Raw genomic sequence first — 20,969 nt, forward strand, 5'->3', positions numbered from 1 at the left:
ATAACTAAGGTTGGAAGAGACCTCGAGGATCATTGAGTCCAACCTGTCACCACAGACCCCATGACTAGACCATGGCACCAAGTGCCACATCCAATCTCCTCTTGAACACCTCCAGGGATGGTGACTCCACCACCTCCCTGGGCAGCACATTCCAATGATGAACAACTCTCTCGGTGAAGAACTTCCTCCTCACCTCGAGTCTAAACCTCCCCTGGCACAGCTTGAGACTGTGTCCCCTTGTTCTGGTGCTGGTTGCCTGGGAGAAGAGGCCAAGCCCTTCCCAGCTACAACCACCTTTCAGGTAGTTGTAGAGGGCAATGAGGTCACCCCTCAGCCTCCTCTTCTCCAGGCTAAACAATCCCAGCTCCCTCAGCCTCTCCTCATAGGGCTTGTGTTCAAGGCCTCTCCCCAGCCTTGTTGCCCTTCTCTGGACACGTTCAAGTGTCTCGATGTCCTTCTTAAACTGAGGGGCCCAGAACTGGACACAGGACTCAAGGTGTGGCCTAACCAATGCAGAGTACAGGGGCACAATGACTTCCCTAAACTACTAATGAACCACTAATGCTAAACCAGGCTTTGGGTGAGCCTGCTTTGAACTCTCCTCACCAGAGATGCCAAATCCATCTCTGTTGTTCACTGAATGCCCAGCCCCCTGAGCTGGAAGATAAGGCTGGGGAGCAGAATGAAGAGCCCATAGTCCAACAGGAGGTGGTCAGCAACCTGCTGCACCTCTGACACACATAGGGCCAGGTGGCAAACATCCGAAGGTGCTGAGGGAGCTGCTGGAAGCATTCACCCAGCCACTTTTCATCACATAGCAGTCCTGGCTATGTGGGGAGAATCTAATTGACTGGAGATTAGCAAGTGTGATGCCCATCTACAAGAAGGGCCAGGAGGACCCAGGGAACCCCAGGCCTATTAGTCTGTAGCAGGGAAGGTCATGGTGCAGGTCATCTTGAGTGCCACTGTGCAGCACATGCAGAACAACAAGGGGGTGATCAGGCCCAGTCAGGATGGGTTCATGAAGGGCAGTTCTTGCTTAACTAACCCAATCTCTTTCTACAAGGTGACTCACTCAGTGGATAATGAAAGGCTTTGGATGCTGTTCATCTGGACTTCAATAAAGTCTTTGACACCAGTTTCCACAGCATCCTCCTGGAGAAACTGTCTGCCCATGGCTTGGATGGGTGGACACTTTGCTGGGTTAAGAACTGGCTGATGGCACTGGTGAGGCCACACCTCAAATCCTGAGTTTCATTTTGGGCCCCTCACCCCAAGAAGGACACTGAGGAGCTGGAGCATATCCAGAGAAGGGCAATGAAGATGGTGAAGGGTCTGGAGAACAGATCTGGTGAAGAGCAGCTGATGGACCTGGGGTTGTTCAGCCTGGAGAAAAGGAGGCTGAGGGAAGAACTTCTGGTTCTCCACAACTCCCAGAAAGGAGGCTGGAGTGAGGTAGGTGTTGGTCTCTTCTCCCTAGTATCAGGTGATAGAGTGAGAGGAAATGGCCTGAAATTGTGCCAGAGATGTTCAGTTTGGAGATTAAGAAGAGTTTCCTGCAGGAGTGGTCAGGAATTGGAACAGGCTGCCCAGGGAGGTGGTGGAGTCCCCGTCCCTGGATATGTTCAAGAACTGTGTGGATATGACACCTGGGGACATGGTTTAATGGCTATGGTGGCTGGACTCGATCTTTGAAGTCTTTTCCAGCCCAAGCAATTCTATGACTCTATTAGGAATCTGTCTGATTTTTTTTCATGTTTGATCAGAGGCCAATTTGGCAAACAAAGCCTGTGTGCTCTGTGTTTGGTGGAGCATCTCTGCACTGCTCAGTTCTGACCATGGCCACAAACTCCACCAGTGGAGCACTGTGTATGTGTGTGGGTGTGAGTGTGTGTGTGTGTGTTAAAGCACGATGGCATCGTTGAGATTCAGGTGGTCATGTGTAGCCCTGCAGCCTCTATCTGGTGTGCCCAGCTGCTGGAAGACACTCTCTAATATGAAATCTATTGTAAGGAGGCTTTGGAGCATAGAGGGCCGTTCCTATGTGTCTCCTATATACACAGTTGTTTTAATTAAATCTGGATTATTTGTTTTTAAAGCACCTCAGTATCTCCTTTTAACAACACACATGGTCTGTTGGGCCTGACTACAGCTATAAGTGCTCTTGTTGTCCTTCAGGAAATGTCAGGCTTGCTAACAGAATTGCTTTCTTGCCTCCTCTTACATGTGCTTTCAGACCTGTGTGGTTTATATCTCACATGGCTTTCTTGTTGTTCCTATTACATTTAAATCCAGCGCTGGCTGCATGCCACAGAAACGTTAATCCCCCTCCAGATGAATTTGGACCCTAGCCTGAGGGTTCCTACCAGCAACCTGAGCTCCAGCCTCTTCTGGGGTCCTGCTTCTTTTGCAAGGTTTGCTCATTCTGGTTCCCTGAGGGGTCTGTCACACCCTGTGTGTGTCCCTGTCACCACTCAAGGATGCAGCATGGCCGCTTGTTTGCAGTGGACAGATCTGTTTGGGAAGTGCCTGGTTGCTGTGCCCCTGGCTTCAGGAAGACTCCTCACCCTGGTCAGCTACTGCTGCAGAGGGCAGGGGGAGAAGCAGCCCCCTTGCCCTCTGCTCTGGCACCATCAGTCATACTTGTGCCGTAGTTATTATGCTGGGACAGAGCAGTGGTCATGGTGTGGTCTGGCTGAAGTTTCTACTGAGGGAGGAAATGATTTCAAAACGGATCTAAGGAAGCAGACCTTGGTCATAAACACAGAGTGAGAATGGTTCTCCTCTTGGCTTGGCCTGTGCTAGGTGCTGGCCTATTCTGATGCTGTGATCAATGTGCATCACCTGTGATGCTGTCGCAGTTTGATTCTGCAGAGAACATTGCTGGTAGTGCACGTTCTTCTTGGAGCCGGCATGCTACCTGAGAAACAACACATCTGCAGAGGGCTGCGAGAGGGAAAAGAAGGCACTGCTTTATGCAGAGCTTCCTAGTGCAGTTTCTGGTTGCCATCATCCTCAATACATCTGACCAACTCAATTTCCTGTCGTGAATCACCTTTCATCAGCTCTACAGTTCTCATTCCTGTCGCTTTGGCTGGGCTCTGTGAGCGAGCTGGTTTCATTTCAGAGGCTGAAAGAGCCCAAGAGTGCAAAAGAATCAAAGCAGTCTGAGGAGAATGTTGTGTGCTTAACTTGCTCTAAATTATATGTCAGAAGTGGGTTTGTGGTTATTTTCTTGTATTGTTTTGTGTGTGTGTGTTTGGTGTTTGTTTAGTTGTGTGTTTGGTTTGGGTTTCGTTTATTTTTAATTTCCCCCCTTTTTTATTTATCTGTTATTTGGTGGCTGCAGTTCTGGTTTCTCACAGAAAGGCTGAGCACTTAAGCAGCAGCAGCATACTGGCATTATTAAGCTCACAAGTGGGTTACTTTGTGAGAAGTTCTGAGCCCCTCAGTTTAGAAAGATGTTGAGTTGCTGGAACATGCCCAGAGAAGGGCAACAAAGTTGATGAGGGGTTTGGAACACAGCCCTGTGAGGAGAGGCTGAGGGAGCTGGGGTTGCTTAGCCTGGAGAAGAGGAAGCTCAGGGCAGACCTTATTGCTCTCTACAACTACCTGAAGGGAGGTTGTAGCCAGGAGGGAGTTGGTCTCTTCTCCCAGGCAACCAGCACCAGAACAAGAGGACACAGTCTCAAGCTGTGCCAGGGGAAGTTTAGGTTGGAGGTTAGGAAGAAATTCTACACAGAGAGAGTGATTGCCCATTGGAATGGGCTGCCCGGGGAGGTGGTGGAGTCACCATCATTAAGGGTGTTTAGGAGGAGATTTGATGGGGTGTTTGGTGCCATGGTTTAGTTGATTACCTGGGTTGGACAATAGGTTGGACTCAATGATCTTGAAGGTCTTTTCCAACCTGGTCTGGTCTGGTCTATTCTATTCTATTCTATCACTAACAGCAGTCCAAAATGGTGTAATAAATCAGTACAATCAGCTCTGGGTCACTGGAGCTTGAAACAGCAGAGCTTGTGTGTTTGATTTCAGTGGCTCTTGGTGCTGAGTGGTGACATCTCTTCCTGAGCTGACATCATGACAAGTATGACATAAAGAAGTGAAGACTTTGCCCTTATTCCACTGGATGCTTCAAAAGTGTGTTACCAGGGGTTGCTTTTTTTGCGCACACATCATCAAAACCTTCTGCACATTGCCATTCCTATGAGCGAGAAACTGAACAGGATGAGGTGAAGGTGCATCTGCATAGCTCAGTGGCTGAGTTAGATTTAACGTGGGTATGAATTTTTGGCTCTTTTTCTTGCAGTATCGTTTCCTTGTGGGGTTTGTTCTGAGCCACTTGCTCAAGATTTGCTCTCCAAAGGCTCTCTGCACAGGTTTGTTTGCTGAGTTCTTCAAGCCTTTTAGAAAGGCAGACCAGACAATTCATTGACATAGTCCAGGGGAAGATCTCAGCCAGCTGGGGATAATGCTGGATGCCAGGAGAGAGGATGAATGCAGATAAGAATTAGGATTTATTTTTCTCTTGGGGACTATTCACCATGTGCAATGTCTTCAAAACAGAACGCAGAAAATACTTGATAGGGGGCTGTTTTAACGTCGATGGAAGAACTAAGAACCACTCAAGGGAGTCCTTCAGTTCCCACAGCACATCAATTCACAACAGTCCCCTTCCTCACAGGAGAGCAAACACACATTTCTATAACAGTTATTGCTACCAGACTTCCTGCAAAAAGCCCGTAAACAACTTTAAAGTGGTGTCTTCACAGCAAGTGAAGACCGCGGGAGCTTGGGGCTGCCTCCTTCTGCTCGACACAATCACAACCATCACTGCTTTTGCAAATGAAAGGGGTTGATGATGAAAGCACACCGTGTTTGTTTTACCCTCCAGAGAGGCTGCTTAACCCTCGCCTTACTCAGAAATGTTCTGAACTTGGCCTTTGCACCAGGGCGAGCATTATTTCAACCCTTCCCTCTACCTGCAAAGACATCCTCTCGTAACCCAGAGGAAAAACTTTTCTGCCTGAAACAGGAAAGCTACACAAGACCACAGCATGTCACTCTCCAATTAACGTTAGCATTGTGTAGCATTGCTGGGCGTTAAAGGCGAGGGAAAAGGCACAGCAGGTGTCCGCTGCAGCACATTGTTCTCTTGTGTTCTGCCCAAGAACACGTGAAAGACAGAGCTAGCAGATGGGGAAGGTTTTCAGTAACTGTTTGTTTTATTTTACAAGGAAACAGAAGGGTTAAAATGTACAAATAATCAATTTCTTACCAATTTGGAGGCAGTTTGTGTTTCCATATTAATCTTGTGCTGTCTTTCTCTTGTCCCTAGAGGTCACCATTCTCGAGGCTTATCCCCATCACCAAGCTGTAGCTTTCAGAAATTAACTAAGCCAGTCAGGCTTTTTTTTCCCCTTCTCATCTTCATTTAAACTAATGGCAAATCGTTTTAATTTGTTCCAAAAAAAGCTTGGTTAGCGATTTGTACGACCATTCAATGTAGAATGAGAAGGAGTTACAAAGAAGCAATTTCAGTTAGATAGAATAGAATAGAATAGAATAGAATAGACCAGACCAGGTTGGAAGAGACCTTCAAGATCATCGCGTCCAACCTATCACCCAACACCACCTAATCAACTAACCCATGTAACCAAGCACCCTGTCAAGTCTCCTCCTGAACACCTCCAGTGACGGCGACTCCACCACCTCCCCGGGCAGTCCATTCCAATGGGCAATCACTCTGTGTAAAACTTCCTCCTGACCTCCAGCCTGAAATTCCCCTGGCGCAGCCTGAGACTGTGTCCTCTTGTTCTGGTGCTGGCTGCCTGGGAGAAGAGACCAACCTCTGCCTGTTTACAACCCCCCTTCAGGTAGTTGTAGAGAGCAATAAGGTCAACAACAGTAACACAAAAATTTGAAGTGGCAGAAGTAGCTATGAAGCAGGAGAGTTTATAGGGAAATGGGAAAACTGCTTCCCCTTTCCTTTAGTCCTGCCCTGACTTTGGAAGTGAGGTGGTGGTGTTTCAGAAATGAGCTTAAGCTTTCTTTGTTTCAGGCAACCCAAAGCTGGCTAGTCCTTCAAATGAGTACACACTTTTCTTTAAAGGGAGGTGATATAAGTCAAGTTACATTTTGAAATGGGCAGTATTTTAAGCTGCCAAGTCATGTTAAGGTCTAAATTAGCATTACTTACCATTTAACTCATAACACTTCAGCAGTAAGGTTGTCCTGGAACTTGCGTATCAGACCCAACAAATGAATAAAACCCAGCTTGTCTCCTGCTCCCTGTGCAGGTTTCCATCTTGCAGTTAGATGGAGCTACCTTAGGCACTAAAAATGAGATGCTGAGTTCAGCACTCCACCCTGGCTGGTTTGACTAAGAAGCTAGGTATGCTGGAATAGGATGTCAAGTCAGTCAAGTCCCACAATGCCCCATGGCTTCAGAGTGCTTTGTGAAACAGAACATGGCAGCCCAAAGGAACCACTGCAGCAGTGCCAACAGAATGCTCATGCTGCTCAGATTAGCCCTGACATCTGAGTAGCACTTGAAACAGTGCCAATGTTTAATTCATGAAGCTGGATAATTCAGAGCTTGCCAGTGAAGTTACAGTCTCAAAAGCCACCATCTTCCCTATGGTGGCAAGGTGAACGCTGCCTCAGTGAAATGGTTAGACCAGGACAGTTAAGAATATCAGAGACACTTAGTCAAGACATTAACAAAAGCCCCCAGCCAACAAAGAGGATAGGGACCCACACATCCCTTCAGAAGATTTCCTTCTGATGCAAGTTCAGGTGTGCATCTTAAATCTTTGAAGGAAATGAGTCTGTAAAGACAGAATAGGTTGAGCTGGCAGCATGCACTAGTTTTTGTCCATCAAATTGGAGTATCAAAACATGCTTTGCAATTAAGTCTAAAACACAGTCGATTTTGGTGCATTTGACTGAATTCCAGTCTCTCTTCACCTGCTGTTTAGTAAAGCAGTTAAAACATTGAGCCAGATTTCACTTTAATATGCGATGCTTAAGAGTCTCCATTTCTAGTTACCACCCTGCTTAACAAAAATCACAAGCTAGAACCACCTAAGAAAACAGAAGTTGAAGTAGTAAAAAAGCAGAAATGCTAAAGCAGATGGGAATTCAGGTTCTCCAACTGCTGACTTCAGAGTTTATAAAAAATAAGACCTATCCTGTACATCCAACCCTTCCTTCCTTCCCCAGCAGTGCAGCCTCTGGAGCAGCACTGTTTCATGTATGCTTGCTTTGGAGAAGTGCTTTGTTGGGGCATTTCACAGAATCACCAAGGTTGGAAGAGACCTCAAAGATCATCAAGTCCAACCTGTCACCACAGACCTCATGACTAAACCAGGGTATCAAGTGCCACGTCCAATCCCCTCTTGAACACCTCCAGGGATGGTGACTCCACCACCTCCCTGGGCAGCACATTTCAATGGCAAAGGACTCTCTCAGTGAAGAACTTTCTCCTCACCTTGAGCTTAAACTTTTCCTGGTACAGCTTGAGAGTTTCCTCTTGTTCTGGTGCTGGTTGCTTGACAGAAGAGACTAACTCCCTCCTGGCTACAACCTCCCTTCGGAGAGCAATGAGGTCTCCCCTGAGCCTCCTCTTCTCCCGGCTAGGCAACCCCAGCTCCCTCAGCCTCTCCTCGTAGGGCTTGTGCTCAAGGCCTCTCACCAGCCTCGTTGCCCTTCTCTGGACACATTCCAAGTGTCTCAATGTCCTTCTTAAACTGAGGGGCCCAGAACTGGACACAGTACTCAAGGTGTGTTTCAGTGAGACAGGTAAGAACAGTCCTGAAAGCCTGGTGTGGGGCACTTAGGTAGTCCAGGAACCTCCTCCTCTTAAACCTGGAGACTCAAGGCAAGCACTTGACAAAATGATCACAGTTCAAACAGCGGTGGTTTTGCTTGGCATGCTACAGCACAAACTTTATTCAGTTCCTTTTGAAAATATCTGCAACCCAAACTTTTTTTTTACCCCCCTTTTTTTTTTTAGTGTAAACTCACAGAAATAAGCTTTAACATAGAGGCTGTATACAACTCAAATACAGGGAATACTTCCAGCAATAACTTACAGATACAAACTAATGATAAACTACAATTTCCACACAGAATTGTAAACATTTTGCACAATTGTCAGTCCTTTCTTTTAGGCAAAGTGCTCTTTTGATGACAAATAAATTAACACACAGAACTAGAGTGGACTACTTCCAGACAATACAAAAAAAAAGAACCAACCCAACCCAACCAACAACCCAAACAAAAACAACCAACGAAAAAAGGTTTTTAAAGTAAGGCTTGTAAACAACAGAAGAGTTATTTATGTAGAATCCATAAAAGTGTCTTGCAGGCTAAATATACTTACATACCTGGGCAGCAAAAAAAAGGGAGCTTGAAAAGGCTTTGGATGTTAAATAAAAAGTTAACATTACTATCTCTCCAATGATAGGGTGTGGTTTTGTTTAATACACAATAAATGACTTAAGGTTACATCCTTAATAGCTTATATCCCTGACAGAAAGGAATTAGGTGTGACTTAGTGGCAGTTGTGTCATTGAATGGGGTAGCAAAGGCTGGAGTCCGAGAGCTGTAGGTGAATGAGCTACAAAACCAGAAATATTCAGTGGTCAGCTTCAGCAGAGGCAGAAACAGATTGTAAGCTATAAAATCCCCCCCCTGAGTAGTAACAAGTGCCTGTGGTCCCAGCTGCCACAGCACACTGCCCTCCCCAGCCCAGCAGCCCTGCTCCCACCCACAGCCCACCTCATACCCCTGCTTGGGAGAAAGAAGTTGCTCAGGTCACACACGTCCCAGTGCCTACTTCCTGACAAAACCTTCACAGTCCCTCCCAGACACAAACATGGGCCAGAGCTTCTGCTTGCTGGGTCAGAGAGAGACACAGTGACTACTGAACCATACATTTCTGACTACCAGGCTCTTCCCCTTAGGGCCACACTGGGAGCTGAAGTTTTTGGTGAAGCTGCTGGACTGGGTACACCTACAGCTGCTGGGGTAAGAGCCAGGGAGGGGGTGGTAAACAGCTTTCATTAAAATTGCCTCTTATTAAACAGGGATTTCTCATCACTGGTATTGATAGTCTGGAGAAAGCACAAGAAGTGCTCTTGAGCCCAGGTCTTCAGCTATGCTGTTACAGCAAAGGGCTACTGCTTCAAGAGGCACACTTACTGAGGTGTGGAAAGCAAGCACATGATTCAGACATCACTAGAAATTATGAAGTGTGTAAAGCTTCTGTAACAGGTGCCAGTGATGTTACCTGGCTGTGCAAAGCAGCTCTACCTACCGTCCATGTAGCTGTGCAGAGCAGTTAGCATAGTCCCATCCTGGGGTACGTATGCAGAGTATGCCATTTCTTCTAGCATGGGTGGAGACAGCCTGGAGGGTTGAACTGCTGTGACAGGAGCAGTAGAGGAGTGATTAGGGCTAACATGTTTCTTATGGCGTGCTCTGCAGTTTTGAAACCACACCTGGAAAGAGGGAAACATTTACATCATGTTGACAGACTGCATTCTGCTTCCACATTAGCATAATGAACCCCCTCAGAATTCCTTCAGCTGCATGCAGTCAGTTAATTGAGCCATTAACAGGGCCCTGACAGTCCAAATGAAGAAATGCCCACTCTAAGTCTGCATGGTGCCTCACACAAGCATGCTCAGGCCAGGAAAGCTCCTGCGGTGCCCAGCAGCTCACAAAGGCCAGGCGTGGTGAGGGGTTGCCCAGCTCCAGGGCCAGGCTGAACCACAGTGCCTGCAGCCCTGGCACAGCTCACAGCCAGCTCTGTGCCTGAACAATGCTGACAGTGACTCAGGCTTCTCCCAGGATGCTCACCTTGCGCACTGAAGTCTGCCAGCTGCCTTTTTTTGGGCTTTTCCTTTTAAAAGAAAAAAGCTTGATCATAGATACCAGATCCCTTGTTTCTATAGAAACATCCCATCAATCTTCCAGGCTCCAATGAGCCAAGGGTATGGCAAGCTTTATGAGGTGTTATATAATATAAGCATAGATATACAACTTAGATACTTTATGCATGTGATGTTTGCTGAGAGGCATCTTCAAGCAAAGATTCCACGTTCGTGTTCCAGATCTGGATGGCACAGAGCTATGTTAAGTCTGCCCTTTAGAACGAGTCACAAGATGCTCAGTGTGCTCCCAATGTGTCCTATCACAAGCCCTTTTCCAAGGTCTCAGTAACAGACTACCAAACAATCTTCTGACTCCAGAAGAGCTTAGTGCCTGTGACTCTTTAGGATGAGAACCTTCTTCCTGGAACATTATTCATCCTCCACACAAAGTGCAAGAGGAATACGGTGGGTTTTCCAATTAAACATGTTTGTTCTAGACTTATCCCTGACTAAGGATGTTGTCTGAGGTTGTGTTAGAACTGCCAGATGAGATCTGTTTTCCATCTCAGATTGACAAGATGGAGAAGCTGTCATTAGGCATTTCCAAAGGATGACTACCAGACTCTCAGCCAAGTGACTGAGCACAGGTACCTGTATAACACGCCTGCTCAGGCCCGTCCTTTCTGCCAGCTTCTGAAGCGTTTGTGCATCTGGATTGTTGTCCTGAGCAAACTGTGCTTGCATAACCTGCAAAGGCAAGAGAAGTGATTGCAGGTGCTGTGTGTGCAGCCCCCAGAGCAGCATCTGAGAGCGTTAGAGACTCCTCTCGGACTGACCCTGAGGCTTGCCTGGCTTTAGGAAATACGAAGAAAATTAAATCCCCCAAAGCCAAAACACAGCCCTCTTTTATTATGCTTAACTCAACTGAGACTTCTCCCCAGAAATGAAAGAAATGAATTCTGCTTGGCTGTAGTAAAAATGGAGGTGCTCCGTGACAGCTCTCTTATAAGGGCCGTGGGAGAAACTTCACTGCAGAGCAATTCAAAGATGATTGATAAAGGAAATGTCCGTAGCAGCAGACCACAGCACGGCGTAAGGAAGGAATAAGCTCTGAGCCACCTCTGAACTTGACAGCTGCTGTATAAGTTGCTCCATTTATATGTATTTATAGCCCTTTATATGGAGCAACTGAACCCTGTTCAGCTGTGTGGAGGATGGGGGCAGCTGGGCAGCCTTTGTGCTTCATTTACCTTTAACCAACCCAAGGAACACAGAGGCTTCACCCAGGCTGACGTGCACTGTGCAACTGTCTGGGCACACTCACCTTTCTACAGAAAATTGGAGTAAACACTTGTCATTAGGATATGAATTACTCCTTTTTGGAGGAAGTAGGTGTCAACTTGGCCTGCATTCCAAACAGTTCTAGAGCCTGTAAGAGTTTAACCTTGTTTAAGGCAGTAACACCCCATGCATTTCTGCGAGGTTCCTTCAGCACATTTTGTAAACTGCAGTTTCTCATTTCTGGATTTTGACCCTTGCTGGTCTGCAAATTTTGCCTGGCCTGACCCTCAAAGATTCAGATTACATCTCTCCATGCTCAGAAACACCGAAGCTACTTACTTTCCTGCTGTTTCACAAAATGACATCCAAAAGCAGGGACATCCTTTTGTACAAGTACTTCATGAGGTGTGTTATTACCTGCTGCCACTCAGTCACCTTTTCCCTTCTCCCTTGCTGGAAGGAAAGTCTCTCAGCATTAAGGACAGATCCAGAGGTGTTGAGCAGACAGCAAATGTCATTAAAGAACAAGAGGCCCTAAGATCTCAAACACCTACTGAAGTAGGCTACATTCTATTTAAAACAGAAGAGAGGGGAACATGGGACTTTCAGTGACAGATAACACCAAGAAGCCTTGAATACAGTCCCCCCCCCATGTCTGAGCCTATCTCCCATTCAGCTACTGCTGGAAAACATTTTGTTGCAGAAGTTCAGGCTTGATGACCAGAGTCCCTGCCCCTTTCTAGTGTCAGGTGTTGCTAATGTGCTTGTTTTGCATTAACAACATAGTCTCTAGTCATGGCAGAGATAGCAAACCAGACCTTAACATTCCACACACCATGTTAGGCAGCACTGCTTCAATGCCTCACGTTACACCTCGAGTTTCTCAACTGCCCTCACCACAAATGAGCACAGGCCAACAAACCAGAACTCTAGGCTGAGACAGTAGAACACTAATGGTGCAGTGGCCATGTGTGACCAGAAGTTCAAAGGCATTTTATAAACTGAAAGCAGGGATATGTAGCCAGGATTAGGTAGGAAGCTGAAGCTTCCTTCCCACCGCAGGTTGAAACCTCTGGATCCAGTCTCACCACTACCCTTTCACAGGGAGCTGGCCCTAGGCACGGTGTTTTCCCTCAGACAGCTAATTTAAGCAAAGTGGTGATGCAGAGGGTGGAATAATTCACAGTTAAGGCAGTCCAGAGCTAACTCTTGCCAAGGCAACAAGCAGACAAGAAGCCCTGAAAGCAGAGCAGATGCAGGCATTGCAATGAAATTCTGATTTACATCCTGTTAATGTCCTGGAGTCACAGACAGTACCATGTCCATGGCACCCATCTCCAGTGCAACCCTTCACATTACACAACCCTAGAAATATTCTGTCTTCACCAGGCACAGTGATGTAAATGCCTGATTAAATAAATTTCATCGAGCAATCAAAACAGAACCACCTTTTTGTTTCCACTCTGCAGAACTACTGGCTGCCCCCAGGGAAGTAAAAAGCTTCAAGAGTAACTATCTCATGTTGAACTGCTGGAGCTAACAAACAATTCACGAAACATGCTGTGTCTTGATAGTTTATGAACTACTTCAGAGCACGCAAGCTTATTCTTTCCCCCCCATATGCATCCAATTTCCTCCCAGTTCAGCACCTCTGTCCTTCACAAACCTGAACTATGCAAGCTTTTAGCACAGCCACTACCTGGAGTTGGTCTGCTGTGAAGCTGGTCCGAGCTCTTTTTGCTGGTTTTGGGTGATTAACATCTTGCTCTGTTAGCAACGCTCCTTCCACGCTAATCCCATTACCTGGGGTGTTAGAAAGAAAACAACTGTCTGCTAGACATTCAAAAGGATGTTACTGGCAAGCCAGACTGTCCTGCAACAGCCACCAACAGTACTTGGCCAGCTGCATTTCAACTGTAAAAATATGCCATATTGTGTCAAAGTTAAATCAATCTGGCACCATCACCCTTGACACTCCAAATTACTCCTGTTCAAGTGAGGAATGCTCTTGCTTGCTTTTCCTTAGGACAGAAAACAAGTTATACAAACTTAAGAAAAAAAATTAAAACAGCAAATAATTTGCACATTTTAATTCAAGAACCAGTGCTTCTAGCCTTAGTAAAGTTGAGTAATTACCTCTTAATAAGGAAGGTGCAGTAAACCCCAACAATTTAATTAAATGCAACCCACAAATGGAGCTCTTGAAACGAGTGCGTTACCGTTTTCAACCTCTCTCTTCAGGTTGTCCAACATGCAGTCATAGTGTACTCTGCAGAGGACTTTCTCTTCAACCAAGGCAAACTCCTCTCCAGTGGAAAGCTGTCTTTTGCAGGAGAAGCATGCAAAACATGCCAAGTGGTAGACGTTTCCCTTCGCCCTCCGGACCCAGTCGGTGGAGTGGATGTGCCTCCCGCAGCGGGCGCAGCGGGTGCCATACCGCCTACAACAAGAGCAAGAGAAGGGTGAAGGCACCAGCCAGCTTCTGGGCAGGTGGGGACTCTGGGAGGATGAGGCCACTGGGATGTGGCAGCGCAGTGGAGACCCCCAGGAAGACCATAAGGGATGAGGGGACAGCATAACTGGGTTTTTACTGAAGAAAATAAATCAGCAAGCTTATACATACCCGAGAGCTTAAGGCAAGACACCTACTAAACTACAGAAGTTAGTATTTATCATAAGGCAAAGAGTAAAACTGAAGCATCTTAATCACTGCAAGAATTCACAACTCTGCCTCTTTCCTTTTATAAGGATCATTACCCTTTAAAAAGCTGCGAGAGGGAGCTGGAAACAGCTGACTTGGCATTCAGAGGTCTCGCAGTTATTCAAACATAGATTACATTGCGCCAGTAGCAGTATGAATTCTCATATTTAGCTACATCATCCTTCACTAACCCTTCTGTCTCCTTCAGCAGAAGGGGGAAAACCTGTATCTTCATCATCATTTCCTTAATTACCACTGCATTATGAGTTTAAAAGACATTCAAGTATCTGCAAGTAATTAAATTACCACAGCAGAGTATTTCTCTTTGAAGAGTAAACAAGCCAGCAAGATCTGCCCATTATTTAGATAAGAATTTGTCCTGAAAAATCTTTTTGTTCTGCAGGCTCTTAAGATTTTTATTATTTAAGTCCCACAAAACTTAATTTTTCTAGAAATCCACAGTACTCAGCCTGCCCCTTCCCTCCCTCTCTTGCAGTGTCAAAACAAGCCCGCTGAACATAATCCATTTGCTACGTGGGTAAAAGTTAAACCTCATCAATAGTTTGCTCTGGGGAAGGAGGAACAATCGCATCAAAATTAACAACAAAAGTTGTTTCTGCTTTCTGGACTGAGGATTACCAAATCCTGAGTACTTTCAGTGACAAATGAAGAAACAACGTTCTTCCTTGCAGGATTAGACCTTAACCTTGAGGAACGGTTTCTGTTCTAAATGACGCTGGCCACAGAAATGTGCAACAGCTGAAAACGTCTTTTAAAGATCATAGAATCAATAAGATTGGAAAAGTCCTCAGAGATCATCAAGTCCAACCTATCACCCAACACCTCACAATTAACTAAGCCATGGCTCCAAGGTGACAGGTTTGTCCCGAGTTTGCTTTTGTAGTTCCATGTGATGCCTTCCATCTCAGACCAGTGGAGCACTGATCCAAACAGAGCATCGCCTCAACTCCACCTTGTGTTCCCACTCAGTGTTACCCAAGGATTTATGTTTTTCCATGTACAACAGCTTTGCAACCTGACTATCAGAGTAACTACTGACAATAAAATTAGCAAATCAAACCCCAAGGATCTGAACTGAAGTGGAAAAAGTAACAAACGAGCGTAACTTGTTATCCAGTGAAATGATATTCTTGCATGGCATACCTGAAATAATCCAGTTTGCAGAAGATGTCTTTGTCTTTGATGTAGCAGCTGGTGTGCCTTCCCAGAGAGGTTCTGCAAACGCTGCAGGACAGGCAGCGCACGTGCCAGCAGAGGTCATTCACCTGCAGAGCACAGGGGGGCAAATACCCCTTCAACACCTGTGCCACCAGCCCTCTACCCCACATTTACAGCGCCTCTTCCTTCCAACCGCGCAGACAAGGCTGAAAACTACACGCACCACGAATCACAGAAAGTTTACCTCTGAGGCAAAGCATTTTTTTTTCCTGCAGAACTGCATGCATAGTAAGGGTTAATTAATTTGATGGAAGCCTTCAGAATAAGCTTTCATGGCTTCCTAATTAAAAGCACCAGAAGAGGAAGCAAGAGATTCAAGTTCCGCGTCGATATTTTGTGCCCGGCTCTGTTCTCACAGCCTCGGAGTAACAGAGCGAGTTTTGGCCTCGCATGACCTTGGAAGGCAGCTCCCTGACTTATTTCCTAGTCTGTAAAAAAGCCCTGCCTAACAAAGGACAAACTTTGCAAAGTGATTTGAAATTTTAAAACTCCAGTATTGGAAGGGGGGGAAAAAAAATACATGTAAAAAAATTTCTCTTTCAGATAGGAGCACACCATGGAGCACACCTCAACTGGCCAGGTTTCTGCACAAGCTAAGTCAGTGAAGGGATTGGGAGTTTCAAAACACCAGCAGCTCTTTTAACAGGAAATTCGTCGGTTCTTGAAGCTGCCATGACGAAAACTGCAGCCAGGGAAAGCAGCAATCGGCCAGCTTGAAAACTCACAGGTTTTTGGGGGCAAATAAAATGAGTGCAATTAATGTAATTGCTTCTTCCCTAGAAAGAGGTTTTTTTGTTGTTGTTGTGCAGACTTCGTGCATCAGCTAAAAACAACTTAATTTGTAACCTCTTAAGTGACCATAAAAGTTAAGTGATAGCCTTTGGGATAATCTCATGCTGCGTAAGTGGAATCTTGTAAAAGGAACAGTGACTAAGTTTAAATTCCCCTTTCAGGGTTTTGTTTGGGGTTTTTTTATTGTTGGAGGTGGTGGTGGTGGTGTTTGGTTGGTTTTCCGGGGTTGTTTGTTTGGGTTTCTTTTCTCTTCGGTGTTTGGCTTTTCACATTTCTCATCTCCCCCCAAAAGAGCTCATGCATTGCCTATGGCAAAGCAGAAGATTTGAGATAATCCAGGATGTGGCTTGCTCCGTGGCTTGTCTGGCAGCGTTCTGATGAAAGCAAGGTATTGACTCCAATGCTCCTGCTGGAATTGCCCGTTTCAGTCACTCTTCAGGTTATAATGCTGCTGTCTGCAGCTGCCCAACACTCTCCCAGCGCTCACCCTTGTTGGCAGCCATCCTCCTCTACCCTGACACGTTTACACCACAATATAATGTGAAACTGTTGATAGCAGCTGTCACCGAACTGATCCTTCCAAGCACTTCTCCAAACTGTGCTGCTGGCAGATGCAGGGCAGGGGCCCTTGGGCCAGCCCAAGCCTGCTCCACAGTCCCAGCCCGTGCCAGGGCCCGGCTAGGAGCCCCAATGAAGGCCGCAGGAGACAGCACCCAGCCAGGCTGCTGGCACCCAGCTCTGCACAGCATAAGCTGATGTCCCAGCCACACAGAGTTCTGCTTCCCTTGGGAAGCTAACGCTCTTCCACAGAACAGGGCACCAATGACAGTCATCCCATTTGATGTCACCTGCCTACATTCTTACTTATTTATAGGGCTGAAGCTGGAAGACAACCATTGCTGACCAGCCAGATTCCAGTTCACCAGCAGGAATTCATATTCTCTTTGGTCGTGCAGAAAGAAGTAGAAAAGAATTTAAGCTTAAGAGTAAATCATTTTGAGGTCTTTGCTCCAAGCCACGTTATCCCAGTTGTTCAGACAGGAGACAGCCACAATCAGCTACCAAAATGCAATGAGAGGTAACAGGAGCAGAGCTGAGCTCGAGTAAGCTCTGCTCCCAGCCCAACTGTGCCGCTGATGTGCAAGCCCTGGCGCAAAGGTGCCTTGGGACTCATCAGAACAAAAGGTCTGCAGCAGTTACCCACACCTGCACCTACTCTAAATAACAACAGCCCAAGTTCACGCCTTCCTTGGAGCTCCTCACTCCAAACGAGCTCTAAGCAAACGATTTAACTACAGCACCGAGCTGTCCTCAGCAGCGTTACCGACCTGCACTTTGCAGGACGTAAAAGGGCTTCCTTTAAGGCCTCATCTAATGGAACTGAGCTACTTCCAGCACTGTTGTCTAGTCTCACTTTTGGAAGGAGAGAGAAGAAAAGCCTGATCCAGGATAATTTCAACAGCTGAAATACAGGACGAAAATAGCCCCCCTTCCAACCACACTAATGCTTTATGTTTGAAGTCACACGGGTTTGTTTGTTTTTGAATGCTCTCACTCCTTCCTGCAGGCTAAGGCCAGCAAACCCTCTCCGCAGCCACAGCTCGCTCCCTCCACAGCCGCTGCTAGCCCACCTTTTACAAAAATTGCTTATTTTCTCGTTTCCCAGGAGGCACCTTTTGCTTCGAGACCCCCGACATCACACTATCGGATGTATTTTAGCCAACAAACAAACGGGTCACACCGGGAATGCAAAGCACGGCACAGCCGTTACCCATACTCCGGACCACCCGTTTTCTTCCCCGCTCTCTCCAGCGGGGCAGGGAACAAAAATAAATCCCAGCACAGACAGAACCCGAAGGCGCGTTTCGGGTTTCCCCAAGGCCCAGGTCTCAGAGGCAACCTCCTGCACCCCACTACATGCTCCCGCTCTGCGGCCAGAGAGGGTCCGCGGTAGGAGAGACGCCGGTGGTGAGGGTGCAAGAGGTGAGTCACCTCGGAGCCGCGCAACCCAGCTATTCACCGCTTCTCAGCCACCCCGACGGCAGCTCTTACCTTCAGTAGGTACTTATCCACGATCTCCAGGCCGCAGCTGCTGCACACGCACTTGCCGGGGGCGCAGCCGGAGCCCGAGGCCATGGACCGCGGCGAGGAAGAGGGCGAGAGGGCGGCGGAGGAAGGGCAGGAGTCCTCGTCGGCCGCGGCGGGGCTGGCCTGCGGGGAGCGCACGGCAGAGCACGGTCAGCGCCCGATCCCGGCTATCACCGTTCCGCCGGCACCTGCGGGGCCCCACCGAGGACGGCGGCGGGAGCCGTCGTTTCTCCGCGGGGCCGCTGGAGTCGAGCGGGAAGCGGCAGAATCACAAGGCCAGCGGAGCGGCCGCCGCCCAACACCGGGCACCTGCACCGCGCCCCCTCCCCCCGCGCGCACCTTCTCCGCGGGGCCGCCGAGCGCGGGCAGGTCCTTGTCTTCCAGCCTGCAGACGAACATCGGCTCGCTCTTCCAATACATGGCCCGGCCCTACCGCATGCCCGCCCGGCGGGCGGCTCGGGGCGGCGGCTGCGGGCACCCCGCGCCGGGTCTCTGCTCTCTGCGCCTGCAGGAAAAAAGTTTTGTTTTGGAGGGGGTGGACCTGCCTCGCTGGCCTCACCTCCTGCGCTGAACCCGCCTTCTGAGCATGGCGGGGTCGTTATCTCCGCGCCGGGCTCGGGGCGGGGGGGAAAATCCAGCAACAACAACAATAATAATAATAATAAAAAAAAAACACAGCAACGAAAAAACCCAGAGGTTTCCCCCCCCTCCTCCCCCCTTCTCCGTTTGTCTTCACAATTCGCCACAGCGTGCACCCGCCGCTCCCGTCTAAACAAAGATTCGAGTTACATCTCTGTGTTAGCAGAGGAGGCAAACGGGAGGAAAGCGAGGGAACGTGTGGCCCGGAAAGGTTTTTCCCCGCAGCCGAGCCTCAAAGACTGAGCAGTTTCCCCCGCTCCCGGCCCTGCCCAGCCGCGGCTTCTGCTCCGCCGCCGCCAGCGCGCCATAAACCCTTTCTCCTTTAGCTTAAAAAGGAGCATCTGAGCTGTCCAAGGGTCATGCTGTTACTCCAACTCTGAAACCAAGCCCGAAAGACCGCGGACGCTGCTCATCACCCCGGGTGTCTCGGTGGCTCCGCGGACATCGGGTGCGAGGAGCTGCTGGTCGCAGCCCGCGAGAAGCCAGAACGGTTCTTTCAGCAGAGAGGCCCGTAGGCTGCTGGCACACTTCCACGGTTACTGACCTTGCCTGCAGAGTTCCCTCCACCCAAATATTACTGGTGCACAGAACAGGAAAGTAGAACCACAGCCTGTCCACCGCAGGTGAGGTGAATAACGGGGCGCCTGCGCCTCTGCACATATTTAACGGGCAGGTGTTTGCAATTAAACCTGTCGTTGTGTCCCCATCTTGCCCCCACCCTTGGTTTCAGCTCCGCCTGACGATAGCTGCGAGCCGCGTTGCAGAGTCTATGAGTAAAGCAAAGCAAGGCAAGAGAATCGCCCCTGCATTTAGAAACTCTGGTACGTGAGTTTGGGCAAAAGAAAATTTTGCTGTTGGGAAGCTGTACGAGGAAGCTCCTTATTCTTCACCCCCTAACAATTATGATCACTGTTTCCCATCCCAGGACCTGATTCTGCAGCACTGTAACAGAACGAGTGATGGTGCCGAGCCCCGGTAATGCCGGGAAGTCCTCAGTCACTCGTTTGTCCAGCGCTAAAACAGATCTAACCCTGGACACGACAAGGCTTAAATTTAGTCCTCACGTCTTTGACAGCCGCTGCCACAGTGAGGCAAGTAGTGGTTTGGTTTATTTTCTGTCCGCGACGAGGCTCAGGGTAACGCGGCCCACAGCCTTCCCCAGCATGGCATGGCTCGGCGGGCAGGGCGGACCGGAGCACCGAGCGGTGGCGGGTGGACACGGGACACCCCTTGCCCCGGGACGCCCCAAACCGTCCCTCTGTTCCCCCGGCCCGGAGCGGGTTTTCGAGTGTCCCCGCGGCGCGGTCTGGGCCGACTCCCTCGATGGCCTCGCCGAAGCGCGGCCGAGACAGCCCCGAGGAGCGGTGGTCCCGATGACTATGGACCCGTCGCAATCACCCGCCCCGGGAGGTGATGGTGCTGCGCCCCGGGGTGGCCACCGGAGTTCCCCTCAGGTCCCCACTCCCCATTGCACTGGGGGTGCCATCGGTCGGCTCTCGGGCCGTGCCGACGCGGCTCCGCCGGCTGCGGCGGCGGGAGCGCGCGTCTACGTCCAACGGGGAGTTCGGCGCCGAGCCGCGTCCAGCACAGAGCCCACCGGGACTCCCTCTACTGCGCGCATCTCCACGGTCGTGCCCATCAAGGGCGCACCATGGCAGCTGTTGCCTATCCTGGGCGACATTCAGGAAACGAGCACCTGGTGGAGGCTCTCCGGAGAGCCGTGCCACGGGGGAACGGGGCAGGCCTGTCCACCGCAGAGCACTCGGTAAGCCCGGCTGCGGCCGGACCGTTGCCCGGATGGGACCAACGTCGGTTTTTTTGCTCGTCGTTCCTTTTTCTGCGCTGTCCAGCGGGTCGGTGCGCGGCTGGCGGCAGGTCAGATTGTGGTCACATAGCTCCCTTCCGTGGGCACATAGCTCTGCTCTCTCGAAACACCGCGGTGGAGCCAGGGGCAGCCCGGGCTGTGCCCTCCCTGCAGCGGCTGTCGGCGTGTAGCAGAAATTCATAAAACGAGAGTAGGAAGATCAAACCCAGCGTGCGGGAGACTGCGGCGTGTTTCTCACTATTTTCGGAGCCCAACTCTGCCGGACGACAAGCGGCCAGCCGCGGGTGCACCGGAGGCCGGGAAAAGGAGACCCCCACTCCCCTCCCTACCGTTTCTTTCCCCCCGCCCCGCGACCGCCCCTTGCTAGCGGTCCCCGTTGTGCCTGGCCTCGGCTCGGGTGACCGCATCGGGGGGTCTCGCCGCGCCCATCTCCGCGGCGGAGAGCGGGAGCTGCTGCGGGGACACGGGGCTTGGCGGGGCCTGTGGGCGGCCCCAGGGGTGCGGAGCTCGGGGTGGAGAAGGC

General features: G+C 49.2%; 1 protein-coding gene across 1 annotated transcript; it reads right to left on the reverse strand.

Moving 5' to 3' along the window:
- Positions 1–7,810: 7,810 nt before the first annotated feature.
- Positions 7,811–19,219, reverse strand: LHX8 (LIM homeobox 8). Its single transcript, XM_068163833.1, has 9 exons — positions 19,166–19,219; positions 18,322–18,487; positions 17,947–18,105; positions 15,028–15,149; positions 13,382–13,602; positions 12,862–12,965; positions 10,533–10,628; positions 9,323–9,506; positions 7,811–8,623 (listed from the first exon to the last, which is right to left on the reverse strand). The coding sequence occupies exons 2-9, from the start codon at positions 18,400–18,402 to the stop codon at positions 8,547–8,549; spliced, it is 1,044 nt and encodes a 347-aa protein (XP_068019934.1). The 5' UTR covers positions 18,403–18,487; positions 19,166–19,219; the 3' UTR covers positions 7,811–8,546.
- Between the last annotated feature and the right edge of the window lie 1,750 nt (positions 19,220–20,969).

The sequence above is a fragment of the Melanerpes formicivorus genome, unplaced genomic scaffold (genome assembly GCF_026170545.1).
Source record: "Melanerpes formicivorus ecotype bairdi unplaced genomic scaffold, bMelFor1.0.p_v2 SCAF_75, whole genome shotgun sequence".
Classification (NCBI taxonomy): domain Eukaryota; kingdom Metazoa; phylum Chordata; class Aves; order Piciformes; family Picidae; genus Melanerpes; species Melanerpes formicivorus.